This window comes from Fusarium tjaetaba (assembly GCF_013396195.1).
Source record: "Fusarium tjaetaba strain NRRL 66243 chromosome Unknown NRRL66243_c0000238, whole genome shotgun sequence".
NCBI lineage: Eukaryota > Fungi > Ascomycota > Sordariomycetes > Hypocreales > Nectriaceae > Fusarium > Fusarium tjaetaba.
Window position 1 is genome coordinate 1 of NW_023501434.1, and position 20,665 is coordinate 20,665.

The 20,665-nt window shown below is 48.5% G+C and overlaps 9 protein-coding genes across 9 annotated transcripts; 3 read left to right on the forward strand and 6 right to left on the reverse strand.

Moving 5' to 3' along the window:
- Positions 1–3,416, reverse strand: FTJAE_10193 (uncharacterized protein; the record flags this gene model as incomplete). The annotated part of the gene is made up of 6 exons (XM_037343010.1): positions 63–520; positions 870–1,453; positions 1,502–1,996; positions 2,294–2,734; positions 2,780–3,251; positions 3,299–3,416. Coding segments are annotated over 6 exons (2,568 nt in total), but the record flags the coding sequence as incomplete, so codon positions are not given.
- A 1,311-nt stretch (positions 3,417–4,727) lies between these two features.
- Positions 4,728–6,276, forward strand: FTJAE_10194 (uncharacterized protein; the record flags this gene model as incomplete). The annotated part of the gene is made up of 3 exons (XM_037343011.1): positions 4,728–5,569; positions 5,612–6,053; positions 6,100–6,276. The coding sequence occupies 3 exons, from the start codon at positions 4,728–4,730 to the stop codon at positions 6,274–6,276; spliced, it is 1,461 nt and encodes a 486-aa protein (XP_037202652.1).
- A 977-nt stretch (positions 6,277–7,253) lies between these two features.
- On the forward strand, positions 7,254–7,686 carry FTJAE_10195 (phosphoglycerate mutase family; the record flags this gene model as incomplete). The annotated part of the gene is made up of 3 exons (XM_037343012.1): positions 7,254–7,272; positions 7,324–7,470; positions 7,523–7,686. The coding sequence occupies 3 exons, from the start codon at positions 7,254–7,256 to the stop codon at positions 7,684–7,686; spliced, it is 330 nt and encodes a 109-aa protein (XP_037202653.1).
- A 700-nt stretch (positions 7,687–8,386) lies between these two features.
- On the forward strand, positions 8,387–11,688 carry FTJAE_10196 (uncharacterized protein; the record flags this gene model as incomplete). The annotated part of the gene is made up of 5 exons (XM_037343013.1): positions 8,387–8,817; positions 8,877–9,678; positions 9,735–9,832; positions 9,885–10,072; positions 10,118–11,688. 5 exons carry the CDS (start codon positions 8,387–8,389, stop codon positions 11,686–11,688), a joined length of 3,090 nt encoding a protein of 1,029 aa, XP_037202654.1.
- A 119-nt stretch (positions 11,689–11,807) lies between these two features.
- On the reverse strand, positions 11,808–13,326 carry FTJAE_10197 (aminopeptidase Y precursor vacuolar; the record flags this gene model as incomplete). The annotated part of the gene is made up of 2 exons (XM_037343014.1): positions 11,808–13,173; positions 13,220–13,326. 2 exons carry the CDS (start codon positions 13,324–13,326, stop codon positions 11,808–11,810), a joined length of 1,473 nt encoding a protein of 490 aa, XP_037202655.1.
- A 646-nt stretch (positions 13,327–13,972) lies between these two features.
- Positions 13,973–15,284, reverse strand: FTJAE_10198 (toxD; the record flags this gene model as incomplete). The annotated part of the gene is made up of 6 exons (XM_037343015.1): positions 13,973–14,167; positions 14,229–14,602; positions 14,654–14,847; positions 14,894–14,921; positions 14,974–15,108; positions 15,158–15,284. 6 exons carry the CDS (start codon positions 15,282–15,284, stop codon positions 13,973–13,975), a joined length of 1,053 nt encoding a protein of 350 aa, XP_037202656.1.
- A 110-nt stretch (positions 15,285–15,394) lies between these two features.
- Positions 15,395–15,891, reverse strand: FTJAE_10199 (uncharacterized protein; the record flags this gene model as incomplete). The annotated part of the gene is made up of 3 exons (XM_037343016.1): positions 15,395–15,460; positions 15,507–15,705; positions 15,761–15,891. 3 exons carry the CDS (start codon positions 15,889–15,891, stop codon positions 15,395–15,397), a joined length of 396 nt encoding a protein of 131 aa, XP_037202657.1.
- Positions 15,892–16,270: 379 nt separating this feature from the next.
- FTJAE_10200 (uncharacterized protein) lies at positions 16,271–17,794 on the reverse strand (the record flags this gene model as incomplete). The annotated part of the gene is made up of 1 exon (XM_037343019.1): positions 16,271–17,794. The coding sequence occupies one exon, from the start codon at positions 17,792–17,794 to the stop codon at positions 16,271–16,273; it is 1,524 nt and encodes a 507-aa protein (XP_037202658.1).
- Positions 17,795–17,941: 147 nt separating this feature from the next.
- Positions 17,942–19,234, reverse strand: FTJAE_10201 (branched-chain amino acid aminotransferase; the record flags this gene model as incomplete). The annotated part of the gene is made up of 3 exons (XM_037343020.1): positions 17,942–18,103; positions 18,153–18,733; positions 18,790–19,234. The coding sequence occupies 3 exons, from the start codon at positions 19,232–19,234 to the stop codon at positions 17,942–17,944; spliced, it is 1,188 nt and encodes a 395-aa protein (XP_037202659.1).
- Positions 19,235–20,665: the final 1,431 nt, after the last annotated feature.

Genomic DNA, 20,665 nt, shown 5'->3' on the forward strand with positions numbered 1-20,665 from the left:
GGGGGGGGGGGGGGGGAAACATACGGGAAGGATGATTATGCTTATTATTGGCTTTGCATGACTTTGTATTGAGTCATGAGGATTCCACTGCCGAGGCTGGTGCTGTTTGATAGCTGGAGTTTTATTTCCTGTGGGAGGGAGGAGGTTAGGGGTATTCCGGTGCCGAGAATCGTGGGCATTATAGCGATTTCGACGGTATCCACTAGGTGAGCTTCTAGGCATTGGGCTGCGAGATTACCACCGCCCATAAGCCAGATATCCTTCCCGTCATTCATTTTGAGATGTCTGATGTAATCAAGCATGTTTTCTTGTATGACTGTGACATCGGGAAAATGGTCCGAGTTCATGGTGCGACTTGCTACTATGACCGATTCTTTGGGTCTTTTTGATAGTGGATTGTCAGCGCCGAAGGATTGCATGGTTTCGTATGTCTTGCGGCCCATGATGAAGTAGTCGAATTCAGAGTACAGCGCGGGAAAGTCGATGGTGGAATCTTCGATGATCCAGGGTGTTGAACCATCTGGTGATGCGATTAAGCCATCTAGACTTGCTGCTACGTTGTACCGAAGGCGTGGCATGTTGGTAGTGAATGATAAGATTGAAATGAGATTAGAGTCTGTGCGATATGCGTGATGGATAAAATTTATACGGTCGGGTGAATAATCCCGCCGAATACTGGGCTCCAAAATGCTTGGCACCCAAAGTATCATCTAACCACTAACCGCCACTAATTGTCAGATTTCTTACATCAACCTGTGTCGCGACCAACAACTCCTCTCTCAAAAGCCAAATAAGGGGAAACATAGTCCCCGGTCCCAGTAAACAACCCAACACAACTGAAGCGCAGCCAGCTCGAATCCATGAAATACTGCAGACCCCAACGTTCTCAAGGTCCTTGAAGTGATACGCCAACCACAGAAAGCCAGCTGCGTAACAGCAGATGTAATCGAATTGGATGACGATTCGAAGGCCTAGGATTGGGTCTTGTGGCGTTGTGAGGAAATGCTGCGGGATGAAGACCTCGACGATAGTTGAGTCCATATTGAGAATGGTATACCACCACGTCGCCGTGCTTATAGCACTGATGACACCGATCGTGAGTCGAAGGGCATTGAGCTCTTGCTTAATTGTCTTCTGTGTCTGCTCTTTTGGCTGAGGAATAATCTTCGACAGCACAAGCATGATGATGGATCCCCAGATTGGAAACAGCTGCCAAATCCAATTCCACCAATTCCTCGCCTCAAGAGAAGAGTGAAAGAATGACGGAAAGTGCGTGACATAATACCCAAACACAACCGTAGGCAAAATAGCCATGCAAGGCGCTACGCCAGGTCGATACAGACTCGGAGTTGTAAGTTTGTAAGCAGGCGTGAAGATATAGAACAGAAAGAAGAAGATCGGCGCAAGACAACCTATACCGAACATCTGAGAGAGAAACAAAAATACAACGGGGCTTGCCACCATGGTTAGCATAAATACCTCTGCATGGAAGTGCACTTACTACTTGATCACAGGAAACGTATTCCCCGGTCTATACCCCTCAATCACAACAACAGCATACATCCCCGCAAAATCCGTCAAGAACACCAAAAGCTGCCAGTAAGCCTCCTCATCCGTAAAGAACTGCAAATGCGCAAACGCAACAGTGATCACAGCAAAAACATCATCTAGGACCGGTACACCATAGAAACTTTTGATAATAGGCACGGTGACGTTTTGCGCTGTGAAGATGGAGGTTTGTAGGGTTTCTTCAATTATAGGACCGATGGGTTTTGCCATTGTGAAGGCGCGGGACATTATGGCTGTTATTAGGAGGAAGGGAAGGGCGTGGACGGCGCGTCGGAGACGGCTTGGTGGGAAGGTGTGTGGCATGGTGATGGGTTTGTGAAGGTGAAGATCGTGAAGATCGTGATGAGGGAATAAGATGGGTTGATGGTTGATGGAGGGTAGGTTGACGGATCCTTGTAGTCGGCCCACCAACCGGAGGATGCGAATCCTGTAGCCAATCCTTAGAGAGACTACGTCCTCCTAACAGATTGGGCGTAACCGTATATATTTGATATCAAACATTTTAATGGGCTTTCCCCTGTATCGCTTATCATTGTGTCTATCGATTATGGTTTCCAGACTCCAATTGGGGCTTCATCCTACCGTGAAGCCATACTTCCCTTGAATGAAGATTAAGATTTCTGCTAATGATACAAAACACCGCTATGCAGATGATGATGCACGCTCGCCATGAATATCCTAAGAAAGAACCGCACTAATAACCAACGCCGCTGCAATGACATACCCCAACACAGATTGGCTCATCAACCTCACCGCATCATCCTCCTCATCACCCTTTGAATCCGTCGAGTTATCCCCACTACCTTTATCGCCACTACCCTTATCACCACCCTTCTCATCACCAGACTTATCACCCTTGTCCTTATCATCATCTCCCTTCGTCGAGTTCCTCTCACTCGTAAAATTCCCCTTCAAACTCATCCCGAAATTCGCAGCTGTGAATGTAGCGTTTCCTCTTGACATCCACGTCTCTGTTCCGAACTCAATGATACCTAGCCATGGATCTTTGGGTAGGTCATCGGCGTCGATTTGTTTGTGGGCTTGTTTGAGGATATACTGGAATAAAGGATAGAAATCTTCATCGAAGGATAGTACGTCGCTGTTGTCTTTTGTAACGGCTGTGAAGACGTGCGTTCCTCCCGAGTTTCGGCCATAGAAGAGCGAGCTAGAACAGTCAGTATTTGCAGTAAAACACAAGTGGTGTACTTACAACTCAGTCTTCCCAAGCGTAACAGTCGACAAGATACTATCGTTCTGCCGTCCAAGCCACCACGGATCCCCCACCCTTCCCAACCAAACCATAAACTCAATCTTAGCAACCTGCGGATACAGCGTTCTATTCCTATCATCGTCCAGAAAGAAATCCCACGCCGCATTCGCCTGCACGCCGTCCCCCTCCAACTCCGCTTTATTCTTTGCCCAGACCTCATTACTAAAATCATCTGGTATTTTTGAAGGACTTCCTGGTGTGTAGATCCAATCTGTTGATAAGCGGATTGACTCTAACTCGCTGAGACGCACGGGGAGTGAAGGGTTGTTGAAGCGCACGTAGGGAAAGGAGTGTACATCTTGGATGTCGGCGGGCCAGTTCCACGTTGCGGAGAATGCGGGTGTGCTGTTGTCGACTTTGAGGCAGACGAAGCCATTTTTAGGACTCTTTTTGTTCCATGCATTTGGGTAATCTGCGATTATCAGCAAGTATCCATGCCCATGGTGAGATTGAACGTACAGGAGAGTGAGTCATTTAGTTCACCTAACCGCTCATTTCCGCATACTCTCGCAACCTCATCCTTCCCCAAAACCCCAGATAGTAAAATCGCATAGCTCACGAATGTCGTGAGTTTCATGGTGAGGCCTCAATGTTGCAGTGAAAAGGGCAAGGGTTCCATGCAGTGTTACGTAGATGAGTCTAAACTTCAGGGGCTTGGCTGTTGGGGCGACAACGCAGCTCAGCCTCACTTGACGGTTCGGGTTAACGGCAATGGAATTTTACGCTTTCTATAATTGTGAAAAAGATAGTTTTTGATATACGAGAGGCGTTCTGATGGTATGGGCGCTTACGTGGCAGTGTAGAGAAAAGTCACGACGTCATGGGGTTCTTTTACGATCGACGCGTTGTGGAACCACCCGATTCTTTGGTAGATCAACCTACGCGTTTTCTCACGATCTATGGTATAATTTGCATAACTGTGCATAAATTAGATATGTCAGGAGCAAATGCAAGCTCAAGTCGTCAAGGCCGTGAAGGGAATTATCATCTACTGATGCCACTCCCCGCAAATGTCAGATTAACATTTTTGTCTTATCAGATTTAAAAATAGCAACGATTTCATCATCGTCTTTGACCAATTTACATCCCCAGCTTGTCCCTGTGCACACGTTAAGCGCCGTTCAAAACTTCGAATCGTTCAACGCGGTCGCATAGCGAAACAGTACCTTTCCTTTCATTTACTTACAGTTATGCAACGTAGTACTTCCTCGCGCGTGCTGTTGGTGCAGCAAGATTAATGCGAAAGTCGTGCTTCCACTTGGTGTATCTTGTAGGCGTTGCGACTGGGGATGTCGCGTTCGAGTCGTCGTAGACAATTACGGCGTGGCTTGCGTTGGGCGGGATATGGACTGCGAAAGCGCGCTTAGAGGCTGGGTCAATTAAGATGCACCGGAGGATGAGGTGACCAAGGCTAAGGGATTGTGAAAATGGTTTAAGGTTGCTGTCTCCTGTGGTGAGCATTGAGGTTCCCGGTAAAGTGTTGCTTATCTTATCTGCCGTGATGTTATCAATAGAACTCATTGACTGCAGTAAATATACAATGTTCAACGACCACGCATATTTGGGGCAAATTTTGTCCCCAATATTATCTCATTATAATTCATGAGTCATTTTCTGTATGCCACCCATCAAATTGATCAAATGACAAATAGATTCACGGTGAATACCTACCATTTCTAGGGTTCTATGTTCAACTTCAGGGTAGACCGTGGCTGGTGCTGTGGCCGTGCGCCTGTGGCTGTTGTCCAGTCAACTCCACCTTGCCAATTGAGGTCTCTCAATTGATCTACGTAATCGAGCATTGCAGCATCATCGCGGACAGCCAACATGCCGATACAGAAGCATTTAGCGCTTCATTCTTCCTCAATGACTGCCTGAATCTTTAGAAATGACTGTCGATATCCTCTCGTGGCTGCGCCAGGTCGACAATACTGCGTACCCTCACGAGCTCGACCCAGCGAAACCACCAAAAGCGACACGATCGACTCGCAAGCGGCAGCGCAGCTACAGCTCGACCAGTTCCGATCATATACCAGTCTCTAAGCCTACTACGAAGGAGTTTACACACCCGACACCACCTCCAGACTCTCCGACAATCCCCAAGGCTGCTGCTGATATGGCACCAACAAAGAAACGAAAGACTACCAAAGGCGCAGTGCCAAGTCCAAGCCCAAACGATGCACAATTCGACGATGAAGGCGAACAAGAAAAGACTCCCAGACCTTTACGCAGTGTCCATCTACCCAGTGACACATCATCAATGTCCTCAGCGAGTGGTCGGTCTGGTGCTTCATCGCCTCGAAAGCAATTAGCAGCCATGGCTCTATCCTCCCACGGCGTCGAAACGCGCGCGATGTCCGATCCATCCGGCCTTCCACCAAGTCTAGCAGAAATGCGAACGAAGTTATTACAATTCAGTCGAGGACGGGGGATCCTGGGAGGGAATGGGCTGGAGAGTATACAGGACGAGACAGCTGCGAGGGCTTTACATCCGGACATGGCTGCTATGTACGAGGATAAAGAATTTTGCTGCTCTGCGCGTCGAGATGAATTGGGGATTACTCCGACTCCGGAGGATGTGGTGTACATTCTTGAGTGCGCCGGTGATTGTCTTCGCATGGGGAGGTCTGAAGCAGCGTGGAATCATGAGGTTCACTTCCCTTTGCTGTGCTTGGCGCTTCGTAATCGATCAAAGGGTGCATTCCAACGGCTTGTCAACGTGACATGCTGGTAAGTTCACTGCAATATCTCCTTTCGCTTCCCTTCTAACAGTGGCAGTTCATCTGCTTCGATCGTCCCCGACTACCGCATCCGTTTCGCGCCCGATAAAAGGATCGACTTTTGCGTCTACCTCGATCCCCACCACGATCCCGCCGATACAAACATCTCCAGCACCGTCGACATCGTTCGTGCATGTCTTCCCGGCTTGTCAATAAACCCGACCGATGACTTGTCACTATTAAGCAATCCAATCGCGGTTCCCATCGAGACTAAGCGTCCCGGTGAGGGCTTGGACACTGCCAACCTCCAAGTTGCGACGTTTTTAACAGCGCATTTGACTCTTCTACAACGACTCGTTGACGCTGGTGCTTCTGTGCCTGTTGACGATGGGGAGAAGGCTCCATCGGTGGATGATCTGGGCTTTCTGCCTGGACTGATCGTGCAGGGAAATACGTGGAACTTTATCGCAGCGAGTCGTCAAGACTCTCGAACCGTAAGTTTACCCCGCGCCATCATTGCAGCTCTTCTAATTGTTCAAGGTAATATGGTCAGAGGCCTCACTCGGTTCGACGGGCGATATGTTCGGTATCTACCAAATCGTCGCATCATTACAATTACTGCGACGATGGATTGATACTACTTACTGGCCGTGGCTACGACGCGTCACGAAAAGAGCTGCTACAGCTGTTCAATTACGCGATGACCCAGCTGGATGATGGGCGTCTCAGAATGATGCAGTACGAAACTCAAATATTGGAGGCCAATGACCCCGCCACGCGCGGATACAGCCGGACGCCAATTAGATCACTCGGGACGATTTTAGATCATGCCGAAAGGCATTGCGGCGTCAAGGGCCCAGATCGACGGACTGAAGCTCGTGAGGGGCCCAGACCCAGCCTGCTTCACCGTCATTCTATCCAAGTATGACGACCACTGTGTACCGGGACAGTGGGCAGATGCGCTTGGACGTTTCGAATGGGACGGGAGAAAGTCCCCGCGTCAGAGTGAGGCACAGCCTACTCGGGGTATCACAACAACAACCGTCACCAGCATACAACAGCAGGGATGAAAGAAACATCTAGACATGATTCAAGCAAATATACCATTACGTCTGTCCATTTTATTTCTCCTGCCTTGAATTTAGTCTCATTTGAACCTCCCTAGACAGCTCCCCGCTCCTCCAGGGATGCCAATCTCGTAAACCCGCGATAATTCCATGCCTTCAAAGCTATCCCCCGCCACGCCATTCCCACGAGGTATTAGCAAGCTGTGGCAATCCCCTCAAACTCCCGGCAAAGACGGCATCTCTTTTCACCTCGTCAATGCCAGCTGAAACCCCCCATCTTTCACTACGTTGATTGACGATTACGTCCTCCAGTGGAGTTCAAGCGCGCCGCTTATCCGAGCTCGCACGGCATCGATTGCCGAAGTGGCCCTTGTGTTGTGAGCCGTGAGATCCGATGAGCTACGACTTCAGCCACTACTGGCTCGCACACCGTCATGGCTTGAAACTCGACTAGAGGCAGCCCGCCCGTTTCCAAGTTTAGAATAGAATCGACATGTGCAGGATAGAGTAGAGACCCCTGGACCCCTCAAGGTATAAAGTTTGAAGCTTTTTCTGTGTGCATCGATTCTTATTCAAACATCCTACTTCTTTATCATTTATTCAATATCATCAAGTACATCATTCACAATGGGTTGGTTCGAGGAAAGTAAGTTCTCCCGAGCCGTAGTTACTAGAGCCCTACTAATTGACTTGTTAGACAACACCGAGGTCGTTGAGGAGTTCAACAACTACAACCAATACTCTGAGAACAGGGAGCATCACGCCAAGCTCTCCCACGAGATCATTGGCGGTGCTGCTGCCTTTGAAGCTGCCAAGGCATATGAGGACCATGTAGCCAGAAACGGTAAGCTAAACCCCATCTTTCGCCCTGAGACCTGTCACTAACGGCTCACCAGGCAAGCCTGACAGCCATGCCAAGGCCAAGGAGTTCATTGCCGGAGCTGTTGGTGCTTTCGTTGACAGAGAGTTTGAGACTAAGGGTCTTGACTTCTTTGACAAGGAGGAGGCTAAGCGTCACGGCGAACGCAAGGCGCACAGGGAGCTTGAGGAACAGTACTAGATCTTGTGTTGGCGTTCCTTGGTAGTAAATAAATACAACGAATAATGAACTACACATCGATCGATGCTCAATATCATCCTGTGAGATCTTAGATAGGAACTAGGTTCTGTCTGGTGGAATAAGCTCTCAGCCACAAGTATCAGCTGCAAAAAACGCATCTAGCTCAAGTTGGCTTTTCGGCATAATAAAGAATCAGGGCTCTGTTTACATACTTGCCACAATGCTAAGTGCTTGCCTAGGTGAGGAAAGAATGCCGATAATCTCGATCCAAAATGATAAGAGACTTCGGCGTTTAAGTCTAGGATACCCTTTGCTAAAGTTAATTATGACCTTCTATATAGCATATTATTCTTACTACCAGGGGCAGGCTAACATTGATTGTAGTTTGGTGAAATTGCTAGTAAATATAGTATTTCAGTAATATATATTTATGCCATAAAACACCTAGTCAGGCCAAGCTCAGGCAGCAACCCTCCATGCGAGTCACCTGATGGGCAGTGCATTGCTAGCCTATCATCATAGAGTACAAGCAGTTAAGCGCCGGGGCCTCAATGTTGGTCGCATGGCTGTTGGTCCACTTCATCTGATCCCTAGAATGTCTTCCCCAGCCTGGACGGTAATTTTTATGTCCAAACTTGCCTCTTGCACTTAAATTTTGTATCCGCCATCTCCGATTGCATCGCTTTGAATTCACAGCGACATGGCAGAAGCTGCCGGCACCGCCATCGGGATTATATCCTTTGGCCTTCAGTTATACACGGGATTATCAGAATACCTCGACGCCGTCAAGGGACGAGAAGAAGACCTCCTGCAGGCCAAAAATAACGCAAAGACCCTGCAATGCTCCCTGAAGGCAATCGGAGATGCATTGAGTAAAGTCAACGGGAGTAGTATGGCCCAAGATGCTGTGGAGGAGTGCAAGAGCTCGTGTGAATCTGAACTTCATGCCTTGAATAGCCTTCTGAACGACCTACTGGGAAAGCCTATCAACTCTGCAGGTCCTATTTGCAAAGCCAAAAGTTCAATGCAAAAATGGAGCTATCCCTTCAAGAAGAAGAATATCGCCCGGGTTGAAGAACGATTGAAGTCGGCAAATAATGTCCTTAAAACTGCCTTATCAGCTCTGCAACTGTAAGCTATAATCATCTACTAACTCTGGCAATCATTAATTAATTGGACTCCGTATTTAGGGCCATTTTGAACGACCAGAGTACAGCTATTACCTCCTTGCAGCAGACAATGAAGACCATTCTAGTACAAGCTGAAAGGACATCCGGAACGACTCAATTTCCTAACACAAAAATTGATGAGATTCTCGCCCATCTACGCAACGAAGAAACTGTAAAAACGCAAGTCGCCCAGCTTGTATCATATCCAAATGACCTGCGAACACTTTGCGACGCCGTCTCGAATGCTTCACTACGCTCAGAGCCGCGATACCCACCGCCCAATCGACAGACCGTAGGATCTAACATGCAAAGAAGGAGAGGACGGGATTCGTGCAATTGTGCCAAACGTCGGGATGTTCAGCGCAGCAGAGCCCGCTTAGGCTTGATATCTCTTGAGACGGAGCTTCAGAAGACAACCCACCACGCGCCTGAATGCCCTTTATCACAAATCGTCAGATCGACCCAGCAGAAGCGAAGCGCCGTTGGTGTTTCTGTTCCCAGTATTCTGAACGTCTTGACAAGCGCTGTAGGCATCTCAATCTCTCTCACAACTGGCGCAGGTGGTTTTAGTCTGGCTCAAAACATCACGTGGAGTCCAACAGTAGACGAAAGTCTCTCCCCAGCCTTCAAACTCGTCCGGGCTCTTTGTGCTCTAAAGACAGGGCTTGAACCAAGTTTGAGTAGCGAGCACTACGAAATGATCGCCGAATCGTGTGTCAGACGTCTTCAGTTATGCTATGCGAAGCATGAAGCCTCTCCAGCAGACATGAATGGAGATGGTGAATCAGTACTTGACATTTTCGCATCACAACTATCTCATCTCGTGGGTTAATCTTTGATTGATGGAGTCAATGATATTCTAACGGTGGATCCCTATAGCAGCCTGGACTGTCTAAAAAGCCAGGAGATGACGTTGCGTATGTGTTTCGTTCCCTGGCCGCTATTGAGGTACCCGTCACCTATGATCGCGGTGGAGAGTAAGTTCATGTTCAAGCCTTTGTTGAATATACTAATAGCTGTACGTAATAGATTACAATTTCTTGCACTAGTCTTAGAAAGCAATTGGTTGCTCAATACTAGCACGCTGCCTGACACTGTGTCAGCACTTTTAAGTCGCTGCGACGAGTCAACAAGGCATGATTATGGAAGCGTGTATGGGCTTGACAAGTACCCACGAAAGCGGAAGCTTCTGAAAGAGTTCCCCGAGATTGCTCAATGTAAGTAACAGGGGTCTTAGGCAGGAGGAGGACTAACTGAACCAGATCTCGGTTTTAACCCGCTTAGCGTTGCAATTCTCCAAGAGAATGAAGAGGAAGTCGAGTTCCTGAGTAGAAAATATCCATCGTATGGACTGGAAATCAACTATTGTGGACAATCACCAGTCCATATAGCTGTTCTGGTAGGGAATCTGCGTATTTTCTCACTCTTGATGGGACGCGTCAACCTCGAGGCCCTCAGCATTGCGGACAGTGAACGGAGGTACCCTATCGATTATGCAATTTCCCATCTACATAAAAAGCCAAACCTAGGTGACCAGCAATTATGTATCAGCTGCAGTATGGTAGAGCTACTACTTGATGCAAAATCACCCCTGTTCGAACGATCCTTGGAATTAGGACTGAGAAACCCCTGTCAACGTACCAAGACGGCCGTTCTCCAGCATCTTGCCCAAAGAAGAAAGGAGTTGGAACAGCTAGCAATATCTGAACTTCCCATGGAAGACGTCCGTGGTTTCGGTCTGTGCAAAGGATGGATCTTGGACAGGCATGCCTCACAGGTTCAATGCTGCCTCGAAACTCGATCTTGTGATGTTCCGAAGGATGTAATGGTACATCAAAAGAGTAGCTCGGCAGAATCAAGGGCGAGCTCAAAATCCATATATGCATATATCTTGGACAGAGAGACCGCTGAGTATGCGTTGTCACTCGGTTTCGATAAAGCGACTGCCTTCATCGACGCTTTTCATTCCATAATACGGAAGGTTATCAGAAGAAGATCGATTGGTTGGCCCTCGCCATGGTATATCGACTGGATTATCAGAGATAGTGGCGACATGTCGTCGGCGGTGCCGTCAGACTTTATGCCTGGGGTTGCCCAACGAGTAACCTGGGCTCATTATCTTATGGCAATCTTGGGATACAAAGCGAGATACTATCCTTACAAGCTGTACGATAACAACCTGCCATCTTCTGTCGCAACCGCCGCGCTTTCTGACTCCTTGTGCGATGATTGTCGATGTCACTGCTCTCTGCATGGTTGCACACCTGTCATCAAATTTCTAGAAGGGCTTGGTTGTCGCCGACGCTACCCGCGAACTTCCTTTACTCTGACGGATAATGCTAGATCGCTACTTGCTAGCATCCAAGATCTAATAGACAGGGAAGATGAGATACACAGCTGGATGCCTCGTGCGATCTTACGCTATTCGACATTCTGTGCATTGGGCCTTCGCCATACTTGCTGTAATCTTGCAAATGGGGGATCATGCGCTGAGATGAACTCGGATGATATTGACGAGATCCACGACGAGGATTCTGATATGTTGCAACTGCTGGAGGAACTTGTCTCGGATTTTGGTGATGGTTATGGAAGTCTGTCTACCTTGAGTACCTTTCTACAAGAGGTTTGGCTTCCAAAGATGGAAGAAGTATATCGAGACATCAACCACCGTAAGCTAACGGAAGCGGAGCTCAAGCAAGCAGAAGATTACGGTGTTAAATTGGAAAGTGTCGAAGATAAGCCAGTTCTTTGGAATGATCTGCCTATTGGCTTGGAGGGCTGGATGAGGCGCTTAGATGACATTGCGGCAGATCCCGAGCGACCTGTCGTCTAGGCTCCAAAGCCATGAGAGTCATGCAAAAATTATGCATATGGGTGATTTTAGGATGTAGATAGCTTGTTTAACGAATTGATAGAGACTGCGCTGTGTGTATTTCATCATATGTACAAATACTAGATAAGGTCATGGTCACATGGCTTTCCTTCGAAACCAGTGATATCATGCAAATGCAACGACGCCGCATCTCTAACCCTCTTGATGGATCCAACCGTGGTATTGGAAGGTGTCTTGGGAATGAGCTTAACACCATCAATAGCGAGCTTGCTCAAGACATGTGCAGCAGCCTTCGCATTGATGTGAAGCGTCTCGGGAACAGGGTTAGTAATGTTATCGCAAGCTTGGTGATAACAAGCATCCTGCTCGAGACCAGTTCCAGTGAAGAGACCACCGACCGGTTTCTTGATGACCTCGCGGAAGGCAACGTAGTCAGTTCCACCAGTCAAGCCAACGGGTGTAACTTCGATCTTTTCCTTCTCAAAGAACTCCCTGAAGAGATCTTCGATGACATCAGAGCCTGGAGGTCCACCGGGACCTACCTTCTCGCCGGTTCCGTCGAAAACACCAAAGAAACCACGAGATACCATGTCGAAATTCAGATAGGCCAAGAGATTATCAACATCATCGGTCTTGAGGTTGTTAACGTAGTAGCGCGACCCAACGAGACCGTTCTCCTCAGCACCCCACCATCCAAATCGGATCTTGAGCTTGGTGGAGAAGTGCTGCAGACCCTTTGCTGTTTCAAGGATGAGCGAAGTTCCTGATCCATCGTCGTTGATTCCAGGTCCTGCTTGGACTGAGTCGAGATGAGCTCCCAGCATGACAACATTCTCGCCATCGCCTCCTTTGGTTTCGGCAAAGACGTTCTGGGTGATGCGCGTTTCGATGGTCTGAATGATCTTGACGAATACTTCGAGCTTCTCACCAGCATCGAGACGAGCCTTCAGGGCCTTTCCGGGGTCTTGGTCAATAAGACCAGTGGGAACATACTCCTTTGGGTTAGGTGCAGACAGAGTACCAGCTGTTAGCTTCGCTTCATCGGAGTTATAAATAACAACGACTTGAGCACCTGCAGCAGCTGCGGGTTTGACTTTTCCAGCGAAAGTAGTTCCATCAGGACAAAGACCACGTTCAACGAGTACGACCTTTCCTTCAACGTCGAGACCCTCATAGTTTGCGGCATCGCATGCAGCTGTACCTTCGGGACCGTGGACAAGCTCGGCTGTTACACCATCCTCAGAAGTACTGGGTGTATAAGTCAAAGCGACAGTTCTGAACGTTTCGTCATCGACGGTGACTTCAGCTGCAAGAGTTTGAGTGAAGTTCGCAGGGAAATCTTGCTTCCATGTCTTGAATCCCTTTAGTTTGGAGATCTCGTGATAGATGAAGTCGACTGAGGCGGCGTAACCTGGAAGACCGAAGGCACGGTTTCCTCCGTTGGCGTAAGCAATGTCATTGAGTTTCTTCAAGTTGTGCATCAACCTGTGATGGTCAGCGGGAAGAATCTGACTGAGGCATCATGACGTACCCCTTCTCGGTGATGAGCTTTTGAAGCTTCTTTGAGTTTACCGGAGGCTTGGTAGCCTCTGTCAAAGGCGAAAGAGCCAGAAGAGCAGCAGCTGTAGTAAACTTCATGATGAATGACTTCGCATCTCATTCAAAGGCAAGACTGGACAGCCGAGATCTTTTACCTTTTATACCCGGAAAATGCTTAGAATAAATCCCCTCATCCATCAACACAAGTCCCTCCAATTCTTCACCAATCTTGCGTGATCCGCCCCGCAAATATCTCTATCACGGAGTAATCATCAACGTTTGGCAACTAGTCCGTGAAGATCAGTCGTCAATCGGGAAGGTCGGTAATTGACGTTGCAACATGCCAAGGCGACACTAAGAATATGCATAATACCAACTTCCCGATCTGTATACAGCCTTTATCTCGACCCCGCTGCTGGGTATTTTGCATGCGATGATTATGCGAAATAGCCTGATGGATGCGGCCAAGAGGATCTTTTACAGACGTGCCAAGGGGGAGGGAATCTTTGTCATTGCTTCATGGTTCTTGGGATGATGAGTAAGTGGCTGTGATGTATGTATACGAGGGATCTTTTGTTTCTCTTGGCCAAGTGGAGATGGTGTTTATGTTGCATCGAGATACGTCAGTGGATCTTGAAATGATGAAAACAGCGGTCTCTCGTTTTTTATTGCTTGGTAAGCAAACGAACTACTCTAAACGAATTGACCTTCGTCCAGCATCAAGCAATCGTCGGTGGCTCATATCCTAAATAAAGCCTTCAAAAACAAGCTTCTCGCCCGAGATAGAACCTTGGCGGTTGAGATCCATCGCTTTCTCAACCGTAGACGGGCTAAGCTGTCCCATGAGACGGATGGGAGATGGCTTGAGAGATCCGTTTCCGAGCAATGTCTGCAACTGACCATGAAAATCGGCACTGAGTTTGTGATCATTCATTTTCACCTATCAAGATGTTAAGAGACCGGCCTCATGCATGTTGCGAGCGGATACAGATGACACTTACAGGCCAATGCGCCTTTCCTCGGTAGCTATGCTCTGTGGGGAAAGCAGTAAAGACAAAGACATCCGTGACCTTGATATGAGGTGGAACGCCTTCAGTGTTTGCCTTGCCTGGGCGAACGGTGGATAGCATGCCTTGTGGTTGACTGATGGACCTGGCTGCAGTCGCTGAGGAGGTTTCGTTGCCAACTGTATCAAAGACATGCTGCAGATTTGGCACTGCTGATCGAATCTTAGATGCAACTTCCTCGTCATTGTAGTCAAAAACATGAGTTGCGCCAGCTTGTCGCATCTTATCGAAGTTTTTAGGGTTGCAGGTTGTAACGACTTCGATGTTGTGGAGCTTGGCGATCTGAATGGCGAAATATCCAACGGTTGCTGTAGATCGGTCAGTATTCTTTCGTATCGAGTGCTGTTTTGAGTACGTACTGTTACCTCCCCAGATCAACAAGGGGCTTCTTTCTCCTGTCTTATAGGAATTGAGTGCAAGGCAATCGTCGGAGAAGAGAGCAAGCCATGCAGTGTTAGCAGCCAATGGAACTGATGAAGCCTCTGCTGGATTAATATTTCCGGGTATTTTAAAAGACAACCGCTCGTCGGCGATCGTGTACTTCCTTCGAGTTCTGATTAACTTTATCGAAGGTCGTCTCAGTGTTGCACAGAACTTACGAGTAGGCCCCTAGGCCCTTGATCTCTCCTGCAACACGTCAGCTTTCTTTCTATTGACATGCAAGCCTTATCGAACTCACCTCCCCAGATAAAGCCAGCAAGGCTGTCACCAGGCTTCAATTTGGTGACACTTGAGTGGGCATCCACGACTTTACCAGCAAAGTCACAGCCTAGCACTGCGCCATCTCCAAAGGCATTGACATCAAGAGCCAGGCCTCACCAAATCAGCGACACAAAGTCTCAAAGGTTGACGACCGAACTCACGATCAGTAGGATTGAAAGCGGCGTATTCAACCTTGACGTATACCTGATGGTCCTTCAAGGGAGGTAGAGTGACATTCCCTTGAGTCAGGCCTTTGTCTTTTTGGATAATGGCAATTGAGTCCATCATTGATGTTTGACTGGTGGATGGATGTTGGTCTTCGCGAGACGGGATGTGAATTAGTGGACAGGCCCTTATATAAGTGCAGTGAATTATTAATCTAAACCACTAACCCCGCTTTAGAATTTCCACTCAGCGCCCATGACAGCACCGTCAATATGCTCCCGCCTATACACGCATTTGAACTGTCCATTGGTTAATTACAATCTGTTCTTGTGATGAGATACATACAGGAATGAACTTGACATTATCTAGATCCCAGACTCCGCTTCTGGCGTAGACATCATTCTTGAGGACAGCTAGTACATCGGCTTCGGATTTGGCTCGGGCGATGATGCCACTTCCATTGACGCTATCTCCGGCCAAAGTGCCCCCGCCCATTTGGAATAAACCAGAGTCGATATGCTGGAGCAATTCCTTGATATGTGTTCTAAAGATGATTTATATACCTTTCAGGGGCACAGTGAAGGTAATTAATTACTTACTCTCGCACTCTCATCCGCGTCTCTAATGACCCTTCGACATCGGGAATGAGGACGATCCATTCCCTCACCGGTTCCGATTCCGTTCCAGGTGCCATGCTGTCGTTATCTGAGCCACGACGCAGCAGCTGCATAGCTTCAGGTTTATGATATAATTACAGCGTCCTACGCCTTGAGGGATGCATCTGTTGACCTGCGAACATCGGAGGGATCATGTCGCGCCCAGGCTCACGCCCTCGACTGAACTGTGCTGCACCAAAGGTTAGCGTGAGGCATTGGGTTTGCGCCTGAAAATACGCCCTTCAGGCTCTCTCCACCTTCAGCTGTAGTGCCCCACAACGACAAGGCTTCCCGCTGTCAACGAGGGACATCGTGAGACACGGTGGGCGTCCATGGCAATAGGAACATCAATAGTTGTTATACCAGGTTACTATTAGGCCTGAATTAAGAGGCCAGACTATGCCACTGGATCCGATACGCGCAAAGCAAGAAAGAATCAACGATTTTGTGGTACTACTGAAATGTCCCAATTCGTGTTTCTAGGTCTCGAGCAACGTCTTCCACGACAGATTCTTCAACAATGCCTCTCTGCCAAGTAATGCTGATGGCGAAATCCCCTCCCCTGGTGCTAGCACAGTTAAACCCCAATGCAGGGCCAGCAACAAAACCGCATTGCGTGAAGACCAATCTGTCAAGCTTAATGCCGCGATCTTCTGGTGGAAGTATGCTTGAAACTGAGCCCAGATTGGAAAGCTCGTATGTGTACCGTCTCTCTGTACCGCCTTGGCTTTGACATTCTTGTAAAATATCATGGACTTGACTGAGTTTGGTAGCCATACTGCCGTGCGGGAACTCCTTGACTTTTGTAGCTACTTCGTTGCTGAAGCGACGCGCAAGGTCTATAATATGCTGCTCCTCTGTGTGAGAGCCACGATGGCAGTCTCTAAACTTCTGCAAGTCTTCTCGAGAAACATAGCTCGTCAGATAAGAAATATGGTTGACGATTTCGGCGTCAGAGGCTCCAGTATGTCGTCTTGCTGAAAAGGGTGTAACAGCTCGAAAGCCAGGTACGTCTTCCTTGATAGCGATGCTTAGTGATGCGCATATGATAGCGTGAAGTAGCCCGGTGACTGTGACGTTGGCCTGCTTGCACTTTCTAAGAAGGCTAGAAAACGGTGCCGCTGGGACTGTCACTAGCCGGACTCGAGATTCATAGCCGACCGTTGGTGCTGCAGATACAGAGCCTCCCGCCCAGACTGGCTCATCAGATTTGTCGGGAGTTGTGCAGATTGTGCAGTTACACGACAGGCAGTCCACGCTTTCTTCGATTGTTGGCGGAGGGTCTTGTACCTCGTTCAACTCTAGGGGCCATCTTGCAGGCACTGGTATGCCAAGTTTGAGATTTCTCATTAATGATGCATGGAAGGCTACGCCACTTAGCCCATCTGCAATAGCGTGGTGTGCGAAGAAGGAAATATCCAGCCTGAGAGAGGGGCCTGACTTGTAGTTACTGGTATGTTTGACAACAACAACCTTCCAGGCTGGCTTGTTTCGGATCCAAAGCGCTGAATGACGGCTTTCAAGTACTCTTGATAGAACATCATCAATCATATCCCCGGCAACTTCATCATGGCCTTTGGCATCTTGGCTATCGATGACCTTCAAAACGTCCTCGCGGTCGAATGTACAGATCTGCCTGAACAGCGGGACATCAGCTTCTTTCGCGTCGGAAATGCCATATCGTAGACCAGAATGCTGTCGAATAGTGGCTTGCAGAGTATTCTCGAGTGCATTATCAAGTTCGTTCAACAATGAGTCATTCAGGAGCGATATGTTGTACGTTGCCGTTACACATGCTGAGCGGTACTGTCCTAGAGTATGCCGGGCCGAATAATACCGACCCAAGACACCTAGAGTCACTGGAGCGTGCTTGGTCATTTGTAGACGGTAGTTGTAGTTCACTTCGATATCGCTGGCATGCACAAAAAGAGGAGTAGAGCGAGACTTTAAGGCTTTGAGGCCTTCCCAGCCCCACATCGTCTAAGTCACACGAGGGATTTTGCGGAACGAGATTGTCTCCTCAATGACGATGAACCGTAACGTCTGTCAGTAGTACGATGAACAACATCACTATGCAATTTAAGTTGTATAATCGGTTTGAAAAAGTATATTTTGTAGTTCTTCTTACTCCACAACGACACCCCATTCATGGCCCTCGCCTCCAAACATGATATCCTTCAACCAGCTCTTGATCTGCGGACCGAATGCACTCCCATCGTCTTGCTTCTGCGGCAGGTCGATGTTGAAATCACCGACCCGAATGGTCGATACATTCTTGATAAAGAACTGCAATGCGTGAGTCAGCCACCTCTTAAGCTCGATTGGGGTCACTCACAGCAGTGCCAGATACGAATGCTTCTTGAAGCAGACCATTTCTCCAAGCCTTCTCAATATCTTTAATCGTAAATTTAACCTCTCTGACCTCGAGCTCCTTGGAAAGTCGGCTTTCAACCAGGTCAAGAACAGATCTTCTGGTAACACCATCGAGAATGACTCTATCCGTTAATGGCGCTGTTAGTAAAACTGGCTTCAAGGTCTTTTGGTCTCGGACGACCGCGAAGAAATTACTAGCTCCAGCCTCTGTGACTTGGCCTTCATCTCCCAGAAGCCAGAGTACCTGATCGTAGCCCGCTTGTTGCGCTTCGCAATGCGATGCAAAGCTAGGGCCATAATTCGCACCGACCTTGGCGTAGCCGAAACCACCTGGCCACGCTCTGATGGTGTCATTCCTTGATGTGATAAGACGTAGATCAGATCGTGGCTCGACACCAGGAGGTGATTCGGTGGAGAAGTCGGGCCAACAAACGAGGGTTACCATCAAGATGGCTTCTTTGGGAATCTGAATACCAAGTTGGCGACCGGTTCCGATCAATGCTGGTCTAATGTACCGAAAGCTGCCGGGCTCCGACAGCCATTCTATCACGTTGTGAGCCACCTTTTGAACAGAATAATCCGCAGATAGAAATACCTACTTTTCGCATCAACGCGAACCAAGGCTTTGATCAACTCAACAAGCTGCTCGGGATCAAAACTTGGCAGTGAAACTCTCTCTGCGCTCATAACCAAGCGCTTTGCGTTTCGATCCGGTCTAAATAGTCTGACGCGGCCATCGAAACCACGGTAGACTTTAATGCCCTCGAAACACTGAGTTGCGTAGTGAAGGCATGATGCGAGCGGTGAGATAGTCAGGTCGCCGAATGGCTTGATAACAGGGTCTTCCCAGCCGTTTTGTACCGTCCAGCGACAAGTTACCATGTGATCAGTCGCGACATTCTGTTCCCATAGCTCAGCTGATCCGGGCTTGGGGACGTCTTTCAGCGCTGTTGTCAAGTTGAACTTGAGCTTGGATGCATCGAGTTGTCCTTTCGCGGAGGCTGCAGAACCACTTGTGCCGTTTGTAGAAGTTTGTGCAGACATGGCGAAACAAGCAGAGTGCGTAAGATACAGATATCTACTCAGTTTCTGTCTACTCTGTCGTATATAATAAATACTGGTTGCAATGCACCCTGTCTCGCCTGTCGATAACCCTTTCGTGTCCAGTAGCTCCCTTCACTTGCAGAAGTGGGTCATGTTGAAGGGCGTAAGCTAATTTTGCGCCCTGTGACAACGCCAACGATAAGGTCGGCTGCCACCTCCGATATTCCGATCCCCTCCTCGTGCCTTGGACCGAAGTCTTGTTGTACGAATTGAATTAGACATGAGCGCGTCAGGTTCGCCACGAGGCGATACGTTACTTGACGAGGACGACTGGCTCTCGTGGCTTCACCATCATGACGATGTTCTGGACAGCAGCCCCGGTATCCATGGCGAAACGGCAGCCGGTTTTACCGACAACGGCCCGTCCCGGACAGGGTTGCAACACTTATCAATGGAGCCATCAGACTCCATAGGTTGCAGGGCATCTGGGGAACTCCCGTCCAGTGACACTTTGGCAGAAGATGTCTTATGGCTATCGTCCAGCGGATACCATGGCGCCCCCTCAGATTCATCCGTCGGGTCTGTAGATTCGCTGACTTCACCAATCGCATCGGCTTCGAGATTGAGACGAAGAAGGAGACAGACGCGCCAGAACATCAACAATGCACGAGAGAGGGAGACAACCAAACGACGATACCAGTGTACGTTCTGCACAGACGCTTTTAAAACGAAGCATGATTGGCAAAGACATGAGACGACCATGCATTTAACCCTCGAGCAATGGAAGTCAGTAAAGAAAAGAGAGCAGCCTTTTTCTTACAATGACTGACTCACATGCAGATGCTCAAGATATGGACCGATAATACAACAGACCGATGGAAATTCCTACTGCATCTTCTGCAAATGTCCCAACCCCTCGATAGATCACCCTGAGACTCACAACTACTCGGCCTGTGCCGCTCAACCAGAGTCCGCACGACTATTCCACCGCAAGGATCACCTACGACAGCACTTGCGTCTCTTTCATCAAGGATGCAACTTCAACGACTCTATGAAGAGCTGGCTATCGTCAATAGATGATGTGAGGTCGAGATGTGGATTTTGTGATGTTCAGTTAGGAACTTGGACAGAAAGGCAGAAGCATCTTTCCTTACACTTTCGTGCGGGGGCAGATATGAGAGAATGGAAAGGTGATCGGGGCTTTGACAAACAAATCGAGGATCGTGTTGAGAATGACATGCCTGCGTTCTTGATAGGCGATCAGCGCCGAACAATGGAACCATTCTCAGCTTCACGCGTAGACCACCGTGTCGACACGTACGCTCTGAGTCCATTCAGCACCAATGAGACGAGCCCTAGGCAAAACTCAAGAGAATCAGAGGTTCCTCATTCTCACCAGGAGGTACAGAGGCTCTTGTTACAATATGTATC